General features: G+C 35.1%; 1 protein-coding gene and 1 non-coding gene across 2 annotated transcripts; both read left to right on the forward strand.

Annotated features, from left to right (window-relative positions):
- The first annotated feature begins 495 nt into the window (after positions 1 to 495).
- On the forward strand, positions 496 to 567 carry Trnac-gca (transfer RNA cysteine (anticodon GCA)). The gene has a single exon. It is a non-coding gene; the product is annotated as a tRNA-Cys (tRNA).
- A 236-nt stretch (positions 568 to 803) lies between these two features.
- On the forward strand, positions 804 to 13,455 carry LOC142338654 (uncharacterized). Its single transcript, XM_075388507.1, has 6 exons — positions 804 to 1,024; positions 1,679 to 1,917; positions 2,145 to 2,361; positions 4,778 to 5,300; positions 11,949 to 12,200; positions 12,512 to 13,455. The coding sequence occupies exons 1-6, from the start codon at positions 860 to 862 to the stop codon at positions 12,751 to 12,753; spliced, it is 1,638 nt and encodes a 545-aa protein (XP_075244622.1). The 5' UTR covers positions 804 to 859; the 3' UTR covers positions 12,754 to 13,455.
- The last annotated feature ends 2,368 nt before the right edge of the window (positions 13,456 to 15,823 follow it).

A 15,823-nucleotide genomic window follows, 5' to 3' on the forward strand; every position in this document is an offset into this window, starting at 1 on the left:
CAAAAATATGTTACATAATCGTTACTGGGGGCCGTAACGGAAAAGATCCAATGCTGCCCATCATTTCCCGCGATTTTAACCCTCTTATTTTGATTAGGAGTCATTCAGTGGAGCTTTAATTTGTACTGGGCATTAATTTAAGCAAAACTCATTACTCCTGTTACAAAGCGGTCATAACCATTGCTGTGTCATGTGATTACGTTGTCGGGGTTGTAATAGCACCTCTGTTTACTAACCGAAAAGAATAAATTATTCATATTTTACCCCACTACCCCTTGTATTAGTAAATAGGAGCATTTTTAGCATATTTTTCTGGTGGATCTGCTCCGGCATTGAGGCCATTTTGTCAGTGGAATAAATTCGCACAATTCAGAAGTGTTCCTGCTCCAATGCTGCTGAACTATACATTGTTAGATATGACAATTTACGTTTAATGAATGAAGTGAACACAACGCATTTTCTATATTTAAACTCATTGGTCTCGGAGAAGGACAAGGGGATATAGCTCAGTGGTAGAGCATTCGACTGCAGATCGAGAGGTCCCTGGTTCGAACCCGGGTGTCCCCTAGATTTTTGCCATTATGAAGTGTTATTGAAAGCTAGTGATAGCCGTTAATGAAACATTGTCCTTCTTTATTAACGAAGAATTCAGTCTGGGTATATCCACGGATTATATCCATTCTGTGATCCCCCCGCACGCATATCCCCCCTCCTCAATTACATTAAATATTAGAATATTACAAAAGCTGAAAGTAAATTCACTGAGCATTTGTGTCTCCGAATCTATCATTGTTCATTCACTGTACATTGCGCATGTAGACACCTGCACGTGGTGAACGTAGACAACAGTCAATGGTGTATGCAGTTGAGTGGACTGGGGGAGGGGGATGGGGGATATGTGGAGCAACTGGTGCTAGAGAACTGCTCCATCACATTCGCTACCTTCACTCATATGCTATCTGTCTTCTCCAATCTACACACACTCAATATCACCGGCTGCAACTCACTGTTCATGACCGGACAGGTGATATTTTAGATTTCTTTTCCTTAAGTTAAACGAACTCTCTCCGCATTAACATTTTTTTTGTAATTGTCATTCGTATGCGTGACAATGTAATGGATGTTTTTGCGCTAATAATTATACTATATGCTATTAGAGTGTAGTCACACTAAATAAAGTTAAGGTAATTTTACCCTAACTTTTCCCTTAAAATTACCTTAAATAATTACCTTAACTTTACACTAACTTACCTTAATTGTTTACCCTAACTTACCCTAATTTTAAGGTAAATTTCAGGTTTAGTTAATGGATTTTATAAGGTAAATTTAAGGTAATTATTTAAGGTAATTTTAAAGGAAGTTAGCGTAAAATTTAAGGTTTTTTTAAGGTATAGTGAGGCCTTAACTTTTCAATAAATTTCAGGTAAAGTTAGGGTTAGTTAAGGTGAGTTAAGGAAAGGCAAATCTACCTTAACAGTTAAGGTGAGTTAGGATGTTTTTTAAGGTAAAATTACCTTAACTTTATTTAGTGTGTAAATATTAATTATAAAGTATAGGGGGACGGGGATTGACCGTAATATTTCGTCATGCTCGAAGTTGTCATGACATGTTTTCATTTTGTCTCCAGCTCTGTAAGTTTTTAGTTTGTAAAATCAATAGGATGCTTCTGTTTTCACAGCTCACCTCATCTGATGCTACTTTGCAAACAATCCTGAGCACCAGCTGGAACAGACTAAGGTGCCTCGAGTTAGGCAACGTGTCTTATCTGAATGATGACAACTTCGCCGCCCTCTTTCAAAACACCAACCAGACTACCCTGGATACTGTGACTCTGAGGAGTATCAAACTGGCCTACTACCTAGAGACAATGACGAGAGGCAGTTTGCTCTGCTTCTCAACTCTCCTTACTTTCATCAAGTGAGACAAAATGCTATTCAAATATTCACTCCCTAACCAAAGATGCGATTCCATATCTGAATTATATGGTAATTGAAGAGAGTTGTTCATCAATACTACTATATAGAACCCTGAGAATACACAAGTCTTTTGTTTGGCGACTGAAATGGTCTTTGATATAGTCTCTAAAATTTTTTCGTGAGATTCGAAGAATCTCTTCCTCATGTTTCCCATGTGTATATTTGCAGGAGTCGGGCATCGCTTCTGAGCAGTTTGACTGTGGACTACTCGAATGTGACAGATACAATGCTTATAGACCTCTCCAAAGTAGAGGAGCTCAAGTTGAGACATGTGTCAGTGGTATCATGCAGAGATGTAACTGACAGGGGAATGGTGCCATTCGTCATCAGTCAGAGTGAACTTCTCTCCATAGATATGTCCCAGCTGAAGGAGATCACTGCCAAGGTTGCCATTGATTCAATTACATTCATACCATTTGAAATTATACCCATAGCCCGGCACATGCTAGTGTTGTGTTGCTTAGATCCTATGCCACCAAAATGATTGATCCTATACAACATTCTCTTTAGGTAACTCGGCATGCAAATTTGTGATACGAATCAATTGAAATATGGTTTCCTTTATTAATAGCCGCACAGCGATCGCTGGGGCTATTATTGGCCTTCTCTTGGTTTTTTACAATTCAAAGAATTTGAATTGTATTGGGGCGCTGTCTTTTTTACGACTCGAAGAGGAGTATTGGAGAAGTCCTTTTTTTAATCAATTTTATTGGAGTGATTTTTGATGCAAGAAATGAAACGCGTGAAAAAATTTGGAGTGATTTTGACGCTGACAAAAGTGAAGAGCGGAGCGAAAAGAGAGTGGTTTTTGTTCATACCGCTGTTTTTGAGAGAGCGAAAAATTGATGTGTGAAGAATTTTTCTCTAAGCGAGCGAAATTTTTTTGTTCACGTGCGGCATTTCAAAGCAGTTTTTTTTTTCATTTATTTTTGTTAAGAGGTTTGGTTATGGTTTTGTTTTAATTTTAGGCTGGTTTCGGTAGCGGTTTGAAGGTTTCTGGAAATTAATATGAATTTTATGATAATTCGGAGGTTTTTAATGTATTTGCTGATTTTCGGGATAATTTTTGCGTTTTTTGACGATTATTTTGTTTTACTGGCTCAAATGGGTATTGAAGAAACCCTTTCTACTTGAGCAGTTTTACGATAACAATTGGTTACTCTCTTGTGGGTAAGAATCATTTTTTGTTGAGAAATATGACAAAAAAATGGCGAAAATTGGAACTATTTTTTATTAATTTTTTGCAGTTTTTCGTTTTTTTTTTCTGTTTTTAGCTAAGTTTCTTTGCCTATTATGACTAGCCTATTGTTTTGCGAGCATCTGGATACCCTATTGGCTGAAGGGAATTTTTGTTTAGATATATATATTTTCAAATATTAAAAAATTTTCCAGTTTTTCAGTGAAAGTTGTTTTTAAGAGCTTTTTTTCATAATTTTAGCCTAAAGTATTTTTTCAAAATTCAATTTATAACAAAATTTGATCGATCAGATTTTTTATCACATCTTAACAGATTTGATTTTGTTTGTTTTCTTTTTTGTTTCATGACTTTGTTTCAAGATAATCATAAATTAGTGAAGGCACGTTTTGTTTGATGAGTAGTTGGATGGCGTGTAAATGGACTTTCACTTCGAGTCGTTTCCGGAATTCTGCCGGCTATGTTTTTTTAAGATCTGTTCACTCATTTCATGATTTTTGAAGTCAAATTGGAGTAGTGATTTTGGTCACGCCGAAACAGGAAATGGAGCCAAAAAGCGAGTGGTTTTGCGGCGTGAATTTTTTTCGCTCTAATTTTAAAGTAGAGTAAGAAAACGAAGTTTGAACAAAAAATCGCTTTCTCGGTAGTGGTTGTTTGTTCACATGCGTCAATTTCACTGAGATTTTTACTGTTTTTCAATTTTTTGGGTCGGATTTTTTTCTAAATGGTTTTGCCAATCCATTCACAGCTCATTTTTGGCCTAGTTTTTTGTTAGAATTAAATTTTCATTTCTCGCTATTGGTTTTTTTTGTTCACATGCGACATTGATTTTCTATTTTTTTAAAATTTTTTTATCTGATTTTTTTTAAAATGGTTTTCTCAATCCACTCATAGTCTATTCTAGGTCTAGTTTTTCTGTTTAGTCAATGAAAATTCTTTGAATTGTACGTCAGGACTTGTCCTGCTATGTTTTTTTTTATTTCGTCGTCATGATTTTTGTTACAACCATATGACGTCCCAGCCACGTTTTGTTCATTCGTTCATGCAATTTCAACTGAATTGCATGTGTGACGTCATTTTTCGCTCTTAGTGGAGCAAGTTTTTTTGTTCATGCGCGTGATTAAATTTTTGGTCACACTTGACTTACCTCACTCTCAAAAATGACTTCCTCACTTTGAAATTGACTTTTTTTTACTTTAATTCAAAGAGATAAGGTCAAATGGGTGTGTGTCACTCTAAATGAAGGTTATTTGAGATCAGCTAATAGAGGCAGCAATAACTTATACAGATTTTTAATCAAAATATAACAGTTCAGCCTTCAATGAAAAGACGAATTGTTTTTGGTCTGTCTTTTTTACTGTTTTTTAGACTGCCGATCTACGAATCTATTGCGGCTATTTTCTGGCAATCTGTCAGCTATGTTTTTTGTTTGGGATTGTCATGATCTGTTGCCTGTTACAGGAGGCAACATTTTGTTGTGCTTTCGTAAAATCAATTAAATCTTTTTCTGTGATACGACCAACTGTAATGTCTAAACAGTGTTACGTGTCCTCACAGTGTCCTAGTTACGACTCAATATGAGAACCAACTTTAGTGTTTCTTTAAGGTCGTGTTGACTATTGAGGAAAGCTGCAAACATCTCAGGACCCTCCGCATGTCTAAGTGCAACTCAATTGTTGGGCGCAAAACTATTCCCACTCTGAATTCTTTGCCTCTGAGACACCTCAATGTATCAGAGTGTCACCGGATAGACTCCGTGGATCTGTACGACCTCACAACTACTCAATCTGGTCTGCCCGCTTTGGAGATTTTGGAAATGGAAAACTTTGGTGTCATTTCTGAGAAGTTATTCCCTATGCTGTCGACAGTTTCGTCAAAACTGCAAACACTTAAGTTATGCTCGGTGCCAGGGATTAGCTTGCAGTCCATGATTTCGATATACTCCAACTTGACGGATTTGAAATGCCTCAAACTGGCCTGGACCAATTCTGTCAATGATGACCTTTTATTGGGAACCGTTACTGAGAGTAGACGAGGTCGTAGAGGTCAAGGTCAAAATTGTGGTAGCGATAAGGAAGGTGAACAAAAATGCTGCTGCGATTTCACCTCGGATCTGACTGTGGTGCAAAGTGAGTATTAAAAGAAACCCTCTGGCGAGATAAATGAACTTCGCATTTCGCCTTTTCCCTTTTCATTGATGTCCTTCGGCTTTTTTTAGATAACCGGAAATTCATTGTTGAAGCGCCTTTTTTAAAAATTTTATAGACGAACGTAATTAATTGCTCTTGAACGAAGTTCATAGCAATTATTGTAAACGTTTGGGTCTTTTTCATGCAAAATTTTCGCTTGACGGTTTTGACTTTTCGAGTGACTTTTACGCCCTTGACTTTTTGCGTTTTGCGTGATCTAAAATTCTCTCTCAATCACAATTTCAAGCAGCTGAACTCAATTGGTGGCAATTTAATACTAAAAGTCAAATGAAAACTGCGCCAAAACTGGTGCCATTTTCACTTTAAATCTTAATAGTGGTATATCTTAACCTCTAATGTGGTTATTTGAAGCCCACTATTCAACTTCTTAGTCCCATTTAGGCCCCCTCCTCCTCCCCCCGGCTTAAGCAGGTTGCAATTGATTACAGCTCCCACTAGTCGTTCGAGGGCAATTCTTACGACGTTTACTCGGTTATGTTTATCTGTGCTTCTTAGTTTTGCTGATCGGCAATTTTGAGAAATCAAGTTGAAAAGTGTAAATTTTGATATGGGATTTACTCCACGCCAGCTGATTTTAATTATAGCGAAGCTGCAATCTGAGCGTAGCTATTTTGCGGTGTTAGTTTTTTTTACAATTCAACAAATTTAGCGCTGTTTTTTACGACTCCAATTTTTTCAGTTAAAGGTGTTTATCTCAATTATTAAACTAATAACAAATCATTTTGAAGCATATCTGACTATCTGATGATAATACTTAGAGATTTAATTTTGAGCCGTTTAAATAGCATTATGAGATTTCGGGCGCTTTTTTATATATTTACGTTTTTGTATTCTGCTTCAAAATTTGTTTATAGCCATTGGGGAGTTTCATGGTTTATAGCAATTGGGGAGTTTCAAATTAGTTGTTCTAGCTGTTTTGTTTTGGGCTGCCTTTAGATTGAATTGATAATATCTTTGAGATGTTCTTGTTAAATATAAATGATTAATATAAATGATAAAATTTATTATAAAATATAAATTCAAGCCTGTTTTGGTCTTTTTTCAAATCCTTTTGCCTACTTCTTCTGTTTTTGTGCCTCTCGCTATAGTTTTTCGTTCAGTTTTTAAATTTAGAGCTATTCTAGAGGTTTTGTATCTAAACGGTGCCACTAGAGGCGAGGCAGGGCACTTTTCACTAAATGAATAATAAATTTTCATATTTTTAATGTCTTGTGCCTTTTTTGTTTGACATATTTCTGCCAGATGTTGGGTAGGTGAACGCTCGAGCAGAAGTAGAAAGCGGTTTTCAAAGTAATATTTGGGGTATAATTTTGGCAGTTTGTGGTCTCGTGAATTGTTTCTCGTTGATTTTGCACTTTAGATTGAATTAGTTAAAGGTCAAAGGAACTCATATTTGTAATAAATGTCCCTAATAAACAGGCTTCTGCAGAATGAGTTTTAACAAGCTTTATTATTTTATCGCTGAAGGTTTTTACATAGCTTTTTGAGCGGCATCGATAAATGCACGCAAGTCTATTTCGGAGCTGCTCCGGTAATCTACCTGCTATGTAATATAAAAATTAACAGCACAGTTTTAAATCACATTGTTGAATATCAACCTCTCTGTTTTTGAAATCCGTTTGTGCTTAAATATACTCATATCTTTTAATTATTTTTTAATGAATCAATGCTTTATCGAAATAATATTTTGAAACTTCAATTTAAGTTAGTGTCCTAGAGCAACTGTGTGTTCAGTAAGTGTTGTTTTATTAACAGCCTCGAAGGGATAGCTGAGGCTATTATTTGCCTTCTCTTGGTTTTTTACAATTCAAAGAGTTTGAATTTTATCATGGCGCTGTATTTTTTAAGATCTGTTCACACATATTCATGATTTTTGAAGTCAAATTGGAGTAGTGATTTTGGTCACGCCGAAACAGGAAGTGGAGCGAAAAAGCGAGTGGTTTTGCGGCGTGAAATTTTTTTGCTCTAAATTTAAAGTAGAGTGAGAAAACTGTGTTTGAACAAAAAATTGCTTTCTCGGTAGTGGTTGTTTGTTCACATGCGGCAATTTCACTGAGATTTTTACTGTTTTTCGATTTTTTGGATCGGATTTTTTTCTAAATGGTTTTGCCAATCCATTCACAGCTCATTTTTGGCCTAGTTTTTTCTCGCTAGCCGTTTTTTTGTTCTCAAGCGGCAATTTCTCTTTGATTTTTACTGATTTTTTGATTTTTTCGATCGGGTTTTTTCTAAATGGTTTTCCCATTCCGTTCATAGTTCATTTTAGGCCTAGTTTTTGGTTGAACCAGAGGTCCATTTCTCGCTAGGTTTTTGTTGTTCACATGCGGCATTTTGACATTGATTAGTTTTTTTTTGATTCTTTGATCTGATATTTTCACAATTGATTTTTGGGTCTAGTTTTTGACCAGTCCCAATTGATCAGTCCGTTTAGGTCTAGTTTTTTGTTTAGTCAATGAAAATTCTTTGAATTGTACGTCAGGACTTGTCCTGCTATGTTTTTCATTTCGTCGTCAAGATTTTTGTTACGACCATATGACGTCACAATCACTTCAAATCAGCTTTTTGTTGATTCGTTTATGCAATTTCGACTGAATTGCGTGTGTGACGTCATTTTTCACTCTTAGTGGAGCGAATGTTTTTTGTTCATTCGAGTGGACAAGTTTTTGGTCACATGTGACTTAGATCACCCTCAAAAATGATTTCCTGACTCTAAACTTGGCTTCTCTTTACTATAATTTAAAAAGATAAGGTCGGTTGAGTGCGTGTCATTCTAAATGAAGGGTATTTGAGGGCATCTATTAGAAGTAGCATTAAGTTAAACAGATTCTTAATCAAAGTATAACAAAAAGGTTAAGAAAGGGTTTTTGGGTCTGTTTCTTTTATTATTTTTTTGAGACTGCACGTCTACGAAGCTATTGCGGCTATTTTCTGGCAATCTGCAGCTATGTTCTTATTTTGAATGCAAAATGTCAGATAGTATGAGTTTATATTAATTGATGTCTATGAAATAACTGCTTGTCGTTTGGGCGATTCACCAAACTGTAAATTAGCTACACTAAACAGCTGTTATCCAAAAGTTAACAATTTATTCAAACACAACAAAGAACGAAGATTATTGTTAGTTCGAAAAGTTCATTTGATATTATCACTATAATTTTTCACCCTCCTTCCAATCAATCTTTCCTGTGGTCTGTCAAAAGGTTGACAAATCAGCTGGAACAATCTGCGGCTTTGCCAAAAAACATTTTTTTCTGAAAACCAATTTAAGCAGAGTGAAAAGGTGTCTCCTTTTTACCTCAACATTGCACCTCATCAACTATGACAGAATACGAGAAAAGCATAGAATGAACTTGAGAAATGTTTCAAAATTTGCATATTTGGGTGCAGTGGGTTGTGTTTTGATAGTGGACCGCAGAACCCATTAGATCCGATTATTTTCAGGAAGCCATGATGCCAAAAATTTATGCACGTGAAAGTTTTCTAGAAGTATAATACCGCAACAGAACAACTTTTAGCGAAGAACTTGGGCAATACTAACTCATTTCTACTCCAAGCTAGGCAAAAGTTGACTCCAGAATGTATTTTGATACTGAACCAGAGGACCATACAAGTGTCACAAACTTTCCGGGAAAAATTGGTTGGTAGAAATTTGTTTCGGTTTATGAATTCTGTTTATGTAGTATGGCCACTGCATTTTTGGCGATAAACGTCCATTATTTCAATGCAAGTCAATATTTGACAAGGAAGGGTATTGGTATGTTCGCGATGGATAAAAAATTTTACAAAAGTTCTAAAGTCTAGTGACCAGTTTTACGAAACTTGAACACTAATGAATTTGTGATTTTGCATCATATCGAATCCGAAGAATCGCGGTGCACGATTTTGACAATATTTAGTTTTCAAAATAGGGTTTTTTTACTGTGCAACATTGATATCGAATTAAACTTTCTTAACGAGTTCACCTGACTGAGTCGCTCTCCCATTCTCCTTATCTTTTAGGACCAGTGACCATATCCTCCTAACAAATTGAATGTAATACTTAATCTAATAACAAGGAGGCTCGGTAATGTGCGATCGCACATAAGGTTCCGACTCCGCTCATCCACAATTTTGGCATAATTGTCTACCAAAGGGGAACAGATAGAAAAACCCAAAAATTCAAGTAATGTTCAAAAAAATTGGTGTATGAACGAAAAGATAGCCTCCAAAGCAAATAACTCAGTGGAGTATAAAATGATGCATTAGGTTGATGAGATATGCCAATATTAAGAAAGCGAGTCAAGACGAACAGCAATATCAAGCAACAACAACAAACATTAAATACATCAAAAACTTTGTGCGTTTTAAAAACAAAACTTAATAACAAAGTCTAAATAGCGTCAGATAAAACTGAAACTAAACAAAATGGGTTGTAAAAGATATGGGACCAGTCAATAATAAGCCTTGGTAACAATTAAACAATAAAGAACAAAAACAGTAAAGTTGAAAAATTCGCTTTTTTTAAAAGAATTATTTCATTACTTTAAAACTAATGAAAACTAAATAAAAAATCCCATAGCTTTACGATTTCCAGTGCGCCTTTAGAAGCGAATTAAGAACTCTGTATTCAGTTTTATGCGGTTACAAAAAGAACAACAAATAGACAACAAACAAAAAATCAGTTAAAACTTTGGCCCCCAAAATGTGTTCGATTGCACCTTCTTTGAAAAACGATAATGTATTATGTGACCTCTCATTATTGAAACTAGATAACAAGTAGACAAAAAGAAAAAGGCAAAATTAAATTTTACTTATTTTTTTCGAAAAAAAAGTTATTTTCAAAGAGATGAAAGCCCTTATTTACACAATGATGTAAATGAATAGGTTCGTTTGCTCTTCCAAAGGAAGCCCTTGGGACCTGCAATTATCCAGAGTATGTCTTACGTCAAAAAGAACGTCAAATTTGACTAAAATCAAAAATTAATTTTTTTTGTGAAAAACCCGTGTCGAAACTAGTAAAGTCAAAACGAATTCTTTGAAAACTATAGATTTTTGACACCTTCTCAAGACAACAATAATGTCTTTTTTGGCCTGTAATTAATGAGACTAGGTAACAAACAGACAATAAAAAGAACAAAATTGCGAAGTTAAAACGTGTTTTTCTTATTTTGGCAAAAACAATTTCAAAGTCATGAAAGCCATCAGCTATCTACTAAAATCAGAATATCGGCTCATCTAATCTTCCATGAAAATCCAATGAAGCCGGGTCATTATCTAATCTTCCATGAAAAGCCAATGAAGCCGGGTCATTGTACAGGAAATTTCATGCGACTAAGGAAAACAAAGTAAAAACGACAGTTAAAGACAAAATTGAAAAATTCAATAAAATTCTAGAGAAAGTAGCCGTGTCGAAGCCGTTGAAACCATAATCTATGTTTTTAAGAATTATAACTTTATCATTTGTGCTATATTTTGAACACCAATATTGTTATATATGAACTCTCAAAAACGTGATAATGTTACAAGTCTAGAAAATATGGAAATTGGGCAAATATCTTAAAATAAAAGAAAATGTGAAATCTAGTGGTATCAAAAACCAGAAAACCATAACTTAAGGTGTAAAACCGCAATAGAGATTAAATTTGATTTCAGTAGAAAGAACAAGCATTCTTTCAATGCTGATACTAAGCTAGAAGTTGACCAAATTAAGAGAAAAATGGAGCCAAAGTTCAATAAGCCATTTTTTTAAAAAAAAATCAAACATTTTTAAAAGTCCAAACTAGACACACTAATTTGTCGCTATTTAGGAAGTCAATTGGACCTATAAATAGCGAGCTTTGAGTTGAAATGTTCTATTATTTAATTAATATTATAAAGATCGATTTTTTAAAATAAAAAAGACCGACTGATTACAATCCGAATTTTTTTTGGGTTGGAGCAGTACACGATTGGTCCAAAACCAGCCCTGCTAATGCTGTTCGTCCATTAAGAAGACTTAATTTTTTCGAATGTTATAGATATAGATGTTTTGTTAGTTTAAAAAAGCAAAAATAAATGCCGCATTTTCGATAATCAACGAGTAAAGTTAGCAAAAAGTTTTAATTACGGAGCACTCGCAACCGAACAACACTTTCTTAAAAACTTCAAACAAATATTGGCGAAATTTTAGTCGAAAATTGGCGAAAATTCCCGAAAATGTTAATGAAATCAACGGAATTCACTCTATCGTGTGTAAACCTCTATAACTTCCTGTAAGAAACGAAACAATTTTTTTTTAAAAAAATTCCATATTCTACGGTGGACAAGCGTTCTAATGATACCAGTCTCGACTCTCTACGATTAATATCTCGATCGGCCAAAAATTGTCTGAACAAAAAAAACATTTGAGTATATAGTTCTCAAAAGAGGTCGGAACAATAAACAACTGTAATAATGACTAATGTTTGCGTTTCGGATCTAGTTATCTCTGGGTTGGTTTCATTTTGATACTGCTTATCCATTGCTGGCTATGTTTTCCGGCCGCAAGACTCAAAGTTGATAATATTGTGGACGATATAGTAAAAATTATGTATCTGTGAAACATTTCAGGCATGGAGTCAAAGTGCCCTCTCTTCTCGACAGTTAACATCTCCAATTTGAGCAAACTGGAGTCATTAGATTTGTCATCGTGCAACAAAATCTCTGACCTCAGTATCATTCACACATTCCGATTCCCACATCTGAGGCATCTCTCACTCTCCATGTGCACTCATGTCACTGACGCCTCTGTGGAGGCACTCTGTCTCAACTGCGGAGCCATCGAACGACTCAACCTTAGCTACACTCCTGTCACCGATGCAGGTATAGTTATGCAGTGTTTTGAGTAGCAAATGCGCCAGGTTTGTGGTCCTAAGAGAACGACCTTAAATATCAACTAATTGTTTCCAAATGATGCGAAAAAAGTAACCAAGTTAGCTTTTCGGTGAGTTTTATGATATCATGGTTATTATTTTGTCATCGACTGATCTTTGTTAGTGCAATTGTATTGTTTTTAAAACGAGATGCATTTTAAACCCAAGACATGCATTTTGAACTCAAGACAATGGAATGAAACCAGAGATTAATTTAGATCGATTCCCCCAACTTTTTGATTAAAATCTTGCTGTTGACAGGCATCAAGCTGGTTTCCAAACGTCTCAAAATCTTGAGGGCCCTCTTTCTGACTAACTGCGTGGCCATAACGGACAGTGCTATAGGATATCTGGAGGCATACGCATTCCAACTGAACGAATTAGATGTAAGCTTATGTCCTGGCATCACAATGGAACAGATCAACCACTTCCAACGCAGTGTACCAACTGTCCATTCTATCAAAAGCCGATTCATATCATCTGGCACTTTCATCGACACTTGAGTCGCAACTAGATTTAATTCTATATCATGTGATACAAAATTTGAGATTTGAGATATCATGTTATGCAAAATTTGATATTTGAATGCCAATTGTGAGGCGCAGTCTCAAATCTACACAAGAGGCAATGAATCGAGTATCTTAAGTAAAGCAAATGTATTTTCTGCTTCGAAATTCAAACATGAGGATCATGATAGCAACGATTTATTTACTCGGTTTACTGTCATTGTTAAAGATCCATTGTTCTCGCCTATCATCAGTCACTTTTAGGCATTCATTCATAACTGAGATACTCTTGCTCTTGACAAATGAAAACCCGTGGCCTGAATAAGAAATTGCTGCATATTAACAATGATATTCGTACCGATATAAAGTTGGACTTGAAGAAATAAGTGGAGCACTGATGGAGACTCAGTGGCGGCCTAAGAAGAGGTTTTTGGGAAATCGTGTGGCATATAGACATTACCAGGTGACAGTATCTCGCGCTCTTCTTTGATGGTTTCTTTTAGTTTTCTAGATTGAATATTAGTTAGTTATTAAAAATCATTCTGAATATGTTGATCACATTGTATAATTTTGCTCATTTAATTGTATATTGTATTACTTTTCAATATCGAATTGTTTGAGTTTTTATTTATATTAGAAATGTCAGCGCACCCTTCCAGTGGACATCACTTTATGGAAATTGAATAGATAGAAGCAGAATATCTTTTTGAGAGTTGAAGCTGTGACATCAATGAAGCACATGAATTGGGTCCTAACGAAATGCCGTTAGGAAAAAGCACAAAATGCTGCTCGTCATCGGATCCTACTATTAAATAAAACGGGCGTTGAGAAAACTTATTGACTAACCTTAAAAATGATTGTTGGAAAATTTAACAATTATGGAAAAAATTAAGCTGCAACTTCTTGTGCAAAAATTTTTTCAAACAAATCTGAAAATATAAGATGCGCTTTATTTAATAACGGATACCTATGTGAATGGAAACGGTACATAATATCAAACAGGTTAAATGAAAAGTAATTGTAACCAAGAAAATAGCGAATTTTCACATGCATAGATTTTTCGAGCAAGAGGAGATGGAATTGCGACAAATTCTGAAACTGCAAGATTTTTTGTTTTTTTGACATTCAGTAGACTGAAAAAGTTAACTTCTGATGAACTTGGCAGAGAGTTCGACAGATAAAAGGTTGAATAGGCGTGATTAATTGCTCTCAAACGAAGTTTGTAGCAATTATATTAGTCCTGTCGGCGTTTTTTATGCGATTTTTCGCTTGACCGATTTTTCGTCTGAGGCTTTTGACTTTTCGTCCTCAAAAACGGGATAAACAGGTAGCGCACAGCAGGAATTAAGTGCTCTTATAGCCTTTCAGCTCTGTTTCAGGTCAAACTGTTTTGGAGACTTATACTTATGTTGCGAAGGGCGGTTCTTAGAGGTTGACGACACCCCCACTGTTGACCCCCCTCCCTATTGCCCCCACCCCCCCACCGCGCTGTTGCCCCCCATCCCACTGTTGCCCACCCCTCCGCATCAGACCCCCAGTGTGCACCCGCACCTCCGGTGGCTACTGACGAAACAACCGATCGCTGAAAACACGCAATTTTACTAATTTTCACAAATATTTTTCAAGTTTTTTGAAAATTTTTGTCATTTTTTGTGTTTTTTCAGCCCTAGGTGTCAAGAAGTCAAGAAAACCTCCTCTAGGATTTTATAGTAGGTTACTGCATAGTTTCTAGTGGTAGTGGAATGGTTTCAACATTTTAACATCACGAATTTTAGCCTTAGCCTTTTTTTGACAAAACGTGCAGATTTTTCCAATTTGTTTGACATTTTTTTTATTATCCACTTCTTTGCAGATGCAGGGGCCAGAAAACGTCCTTAAGGCTTTGATAATATGTTACGGAAACAATTTCAATTGCCATGGAATAGCTTTCAATTTTTTAAATATGACAAAATTTATCATATTTTTTGGATAAAATTTGCATTTTTTTTTCAAGTTTTTGTTGTTTTTTAGGTTTCTCCAGTCTCAAGACTCGAGAAGCCTCCTCTAGGGTTCAAAAGAAGGTACTGTATAATTTCTAAAAGTAATGAATTGTGTTTCCAGATTTCAACACCACAAATTTCAGAATTGTTTTTGACAATATTGCAATTTTTAAAATTTTAACATTTATTGTCAGTTTATTATCGCTGTTATCAGTTTATTTGTCATAATTGTCATTTATTCAGGTTTTTAAGCCTAACAGAAAATCTCCATTAAGGTTTGATAATGAGTTAATGAAAAATGCTTGTTGGTCATGGATTAGTTACAACTTTTATCACAAATTTTAGCGGTGTTTTTTGCAAGTTCTAATTTTTTTGCAGTTTTTTTGAAATTTTTTGTCATTTTCTTGGTTTCTCCAACCTCAACATAACCTCCACACAACCGCCACATAACCTCCTCTATGGTTTGAGCTTCGGTTACTGCTTAGCTCCTAGATGTAATGGAAGGTTTTTCAAGATTTTAATATCAGCTGTTTGCATTGCAATTTTTTCAAGTTTTTTTAATCTTTTTTGACTTTTTCATCATTTTTTTTCCGGAACCAGGGTCCTAGGGACCTCCTCCAAGGCTTCATGAAAAGCTGTTGATTCTAGATTCATGGAATTAGTATCAATATTTTAATGACTCCAGCTTTTGCACTTTTTTGATAAAATTTAATTTTTTAAATTTTTGAAAAATTATTGTCATAGTTTATGGATGTTTTTGAGCCAGTAAATTTAATTAAAGCTTGAAATAGTGATACTGGATAATCTCAAGAGACAATGAAATGGTTTTGAAGATTTTAATGACTTGAATTTTATCAAGATTTTGTTTAAAATTGCGATTGTTTTTTAAAATTTTGAGTGTTTTTGTCCTTTTCTGAGTTTAAATATCATTACTGGCCAACGAAATTTTTCAAGTCTTGCAGGTTGGTTACTTGACATAACTCAGGAGAGAAAAAAAGTTTTGAACATTTTCGCTGAGAAATCTGGAAGCTTTTCTTTTAAATTTTGCAATATTTTGCAAATTTTTTAAATGTTTTCTGTTTGATTTG

The sequence above is a fragment of the Convolutriloba macropyga genome, chromosome 1 (genome assembly GCF_964194025.1).
Source record: "Convolutriloba macropyga chromosome 1, txConMacr16.3, whole genome shotgun sequence".
In the NCBI taxonomy this organism is placed as follows: domain Eukaryota; kingdom Metazoa; phylum Xenacoelomorpha; order Acoela; family Convolutidae; genus Convolutriloba; species Convolutriloba macropyga.

Bases quoted from the DNA above. Each gene is read 5' to 3' on its own strand.
- LOC142338654 (XM_075388507.1), top strand. From the start codon at position 860: ATGCAGTTGAGTGGACTGGGGGAGGGGGATGGGGGATATGTGGAGCAA. The intron at 1,918-2,144 runs GTGAGACAAAAT...GTATATTTGCAG, and splicing joins ACTCTCCTTACTTTCATCAA to GAGTCGGGCATCGCTTCTGA. The intron at 2,362-4,777 runs GTTGCCATTGAT...TGTTTCTTTAAG, and splicing joins TGAAGGAGATCACTGCCAAG to GTCGTGTTGACTATTGAGGA.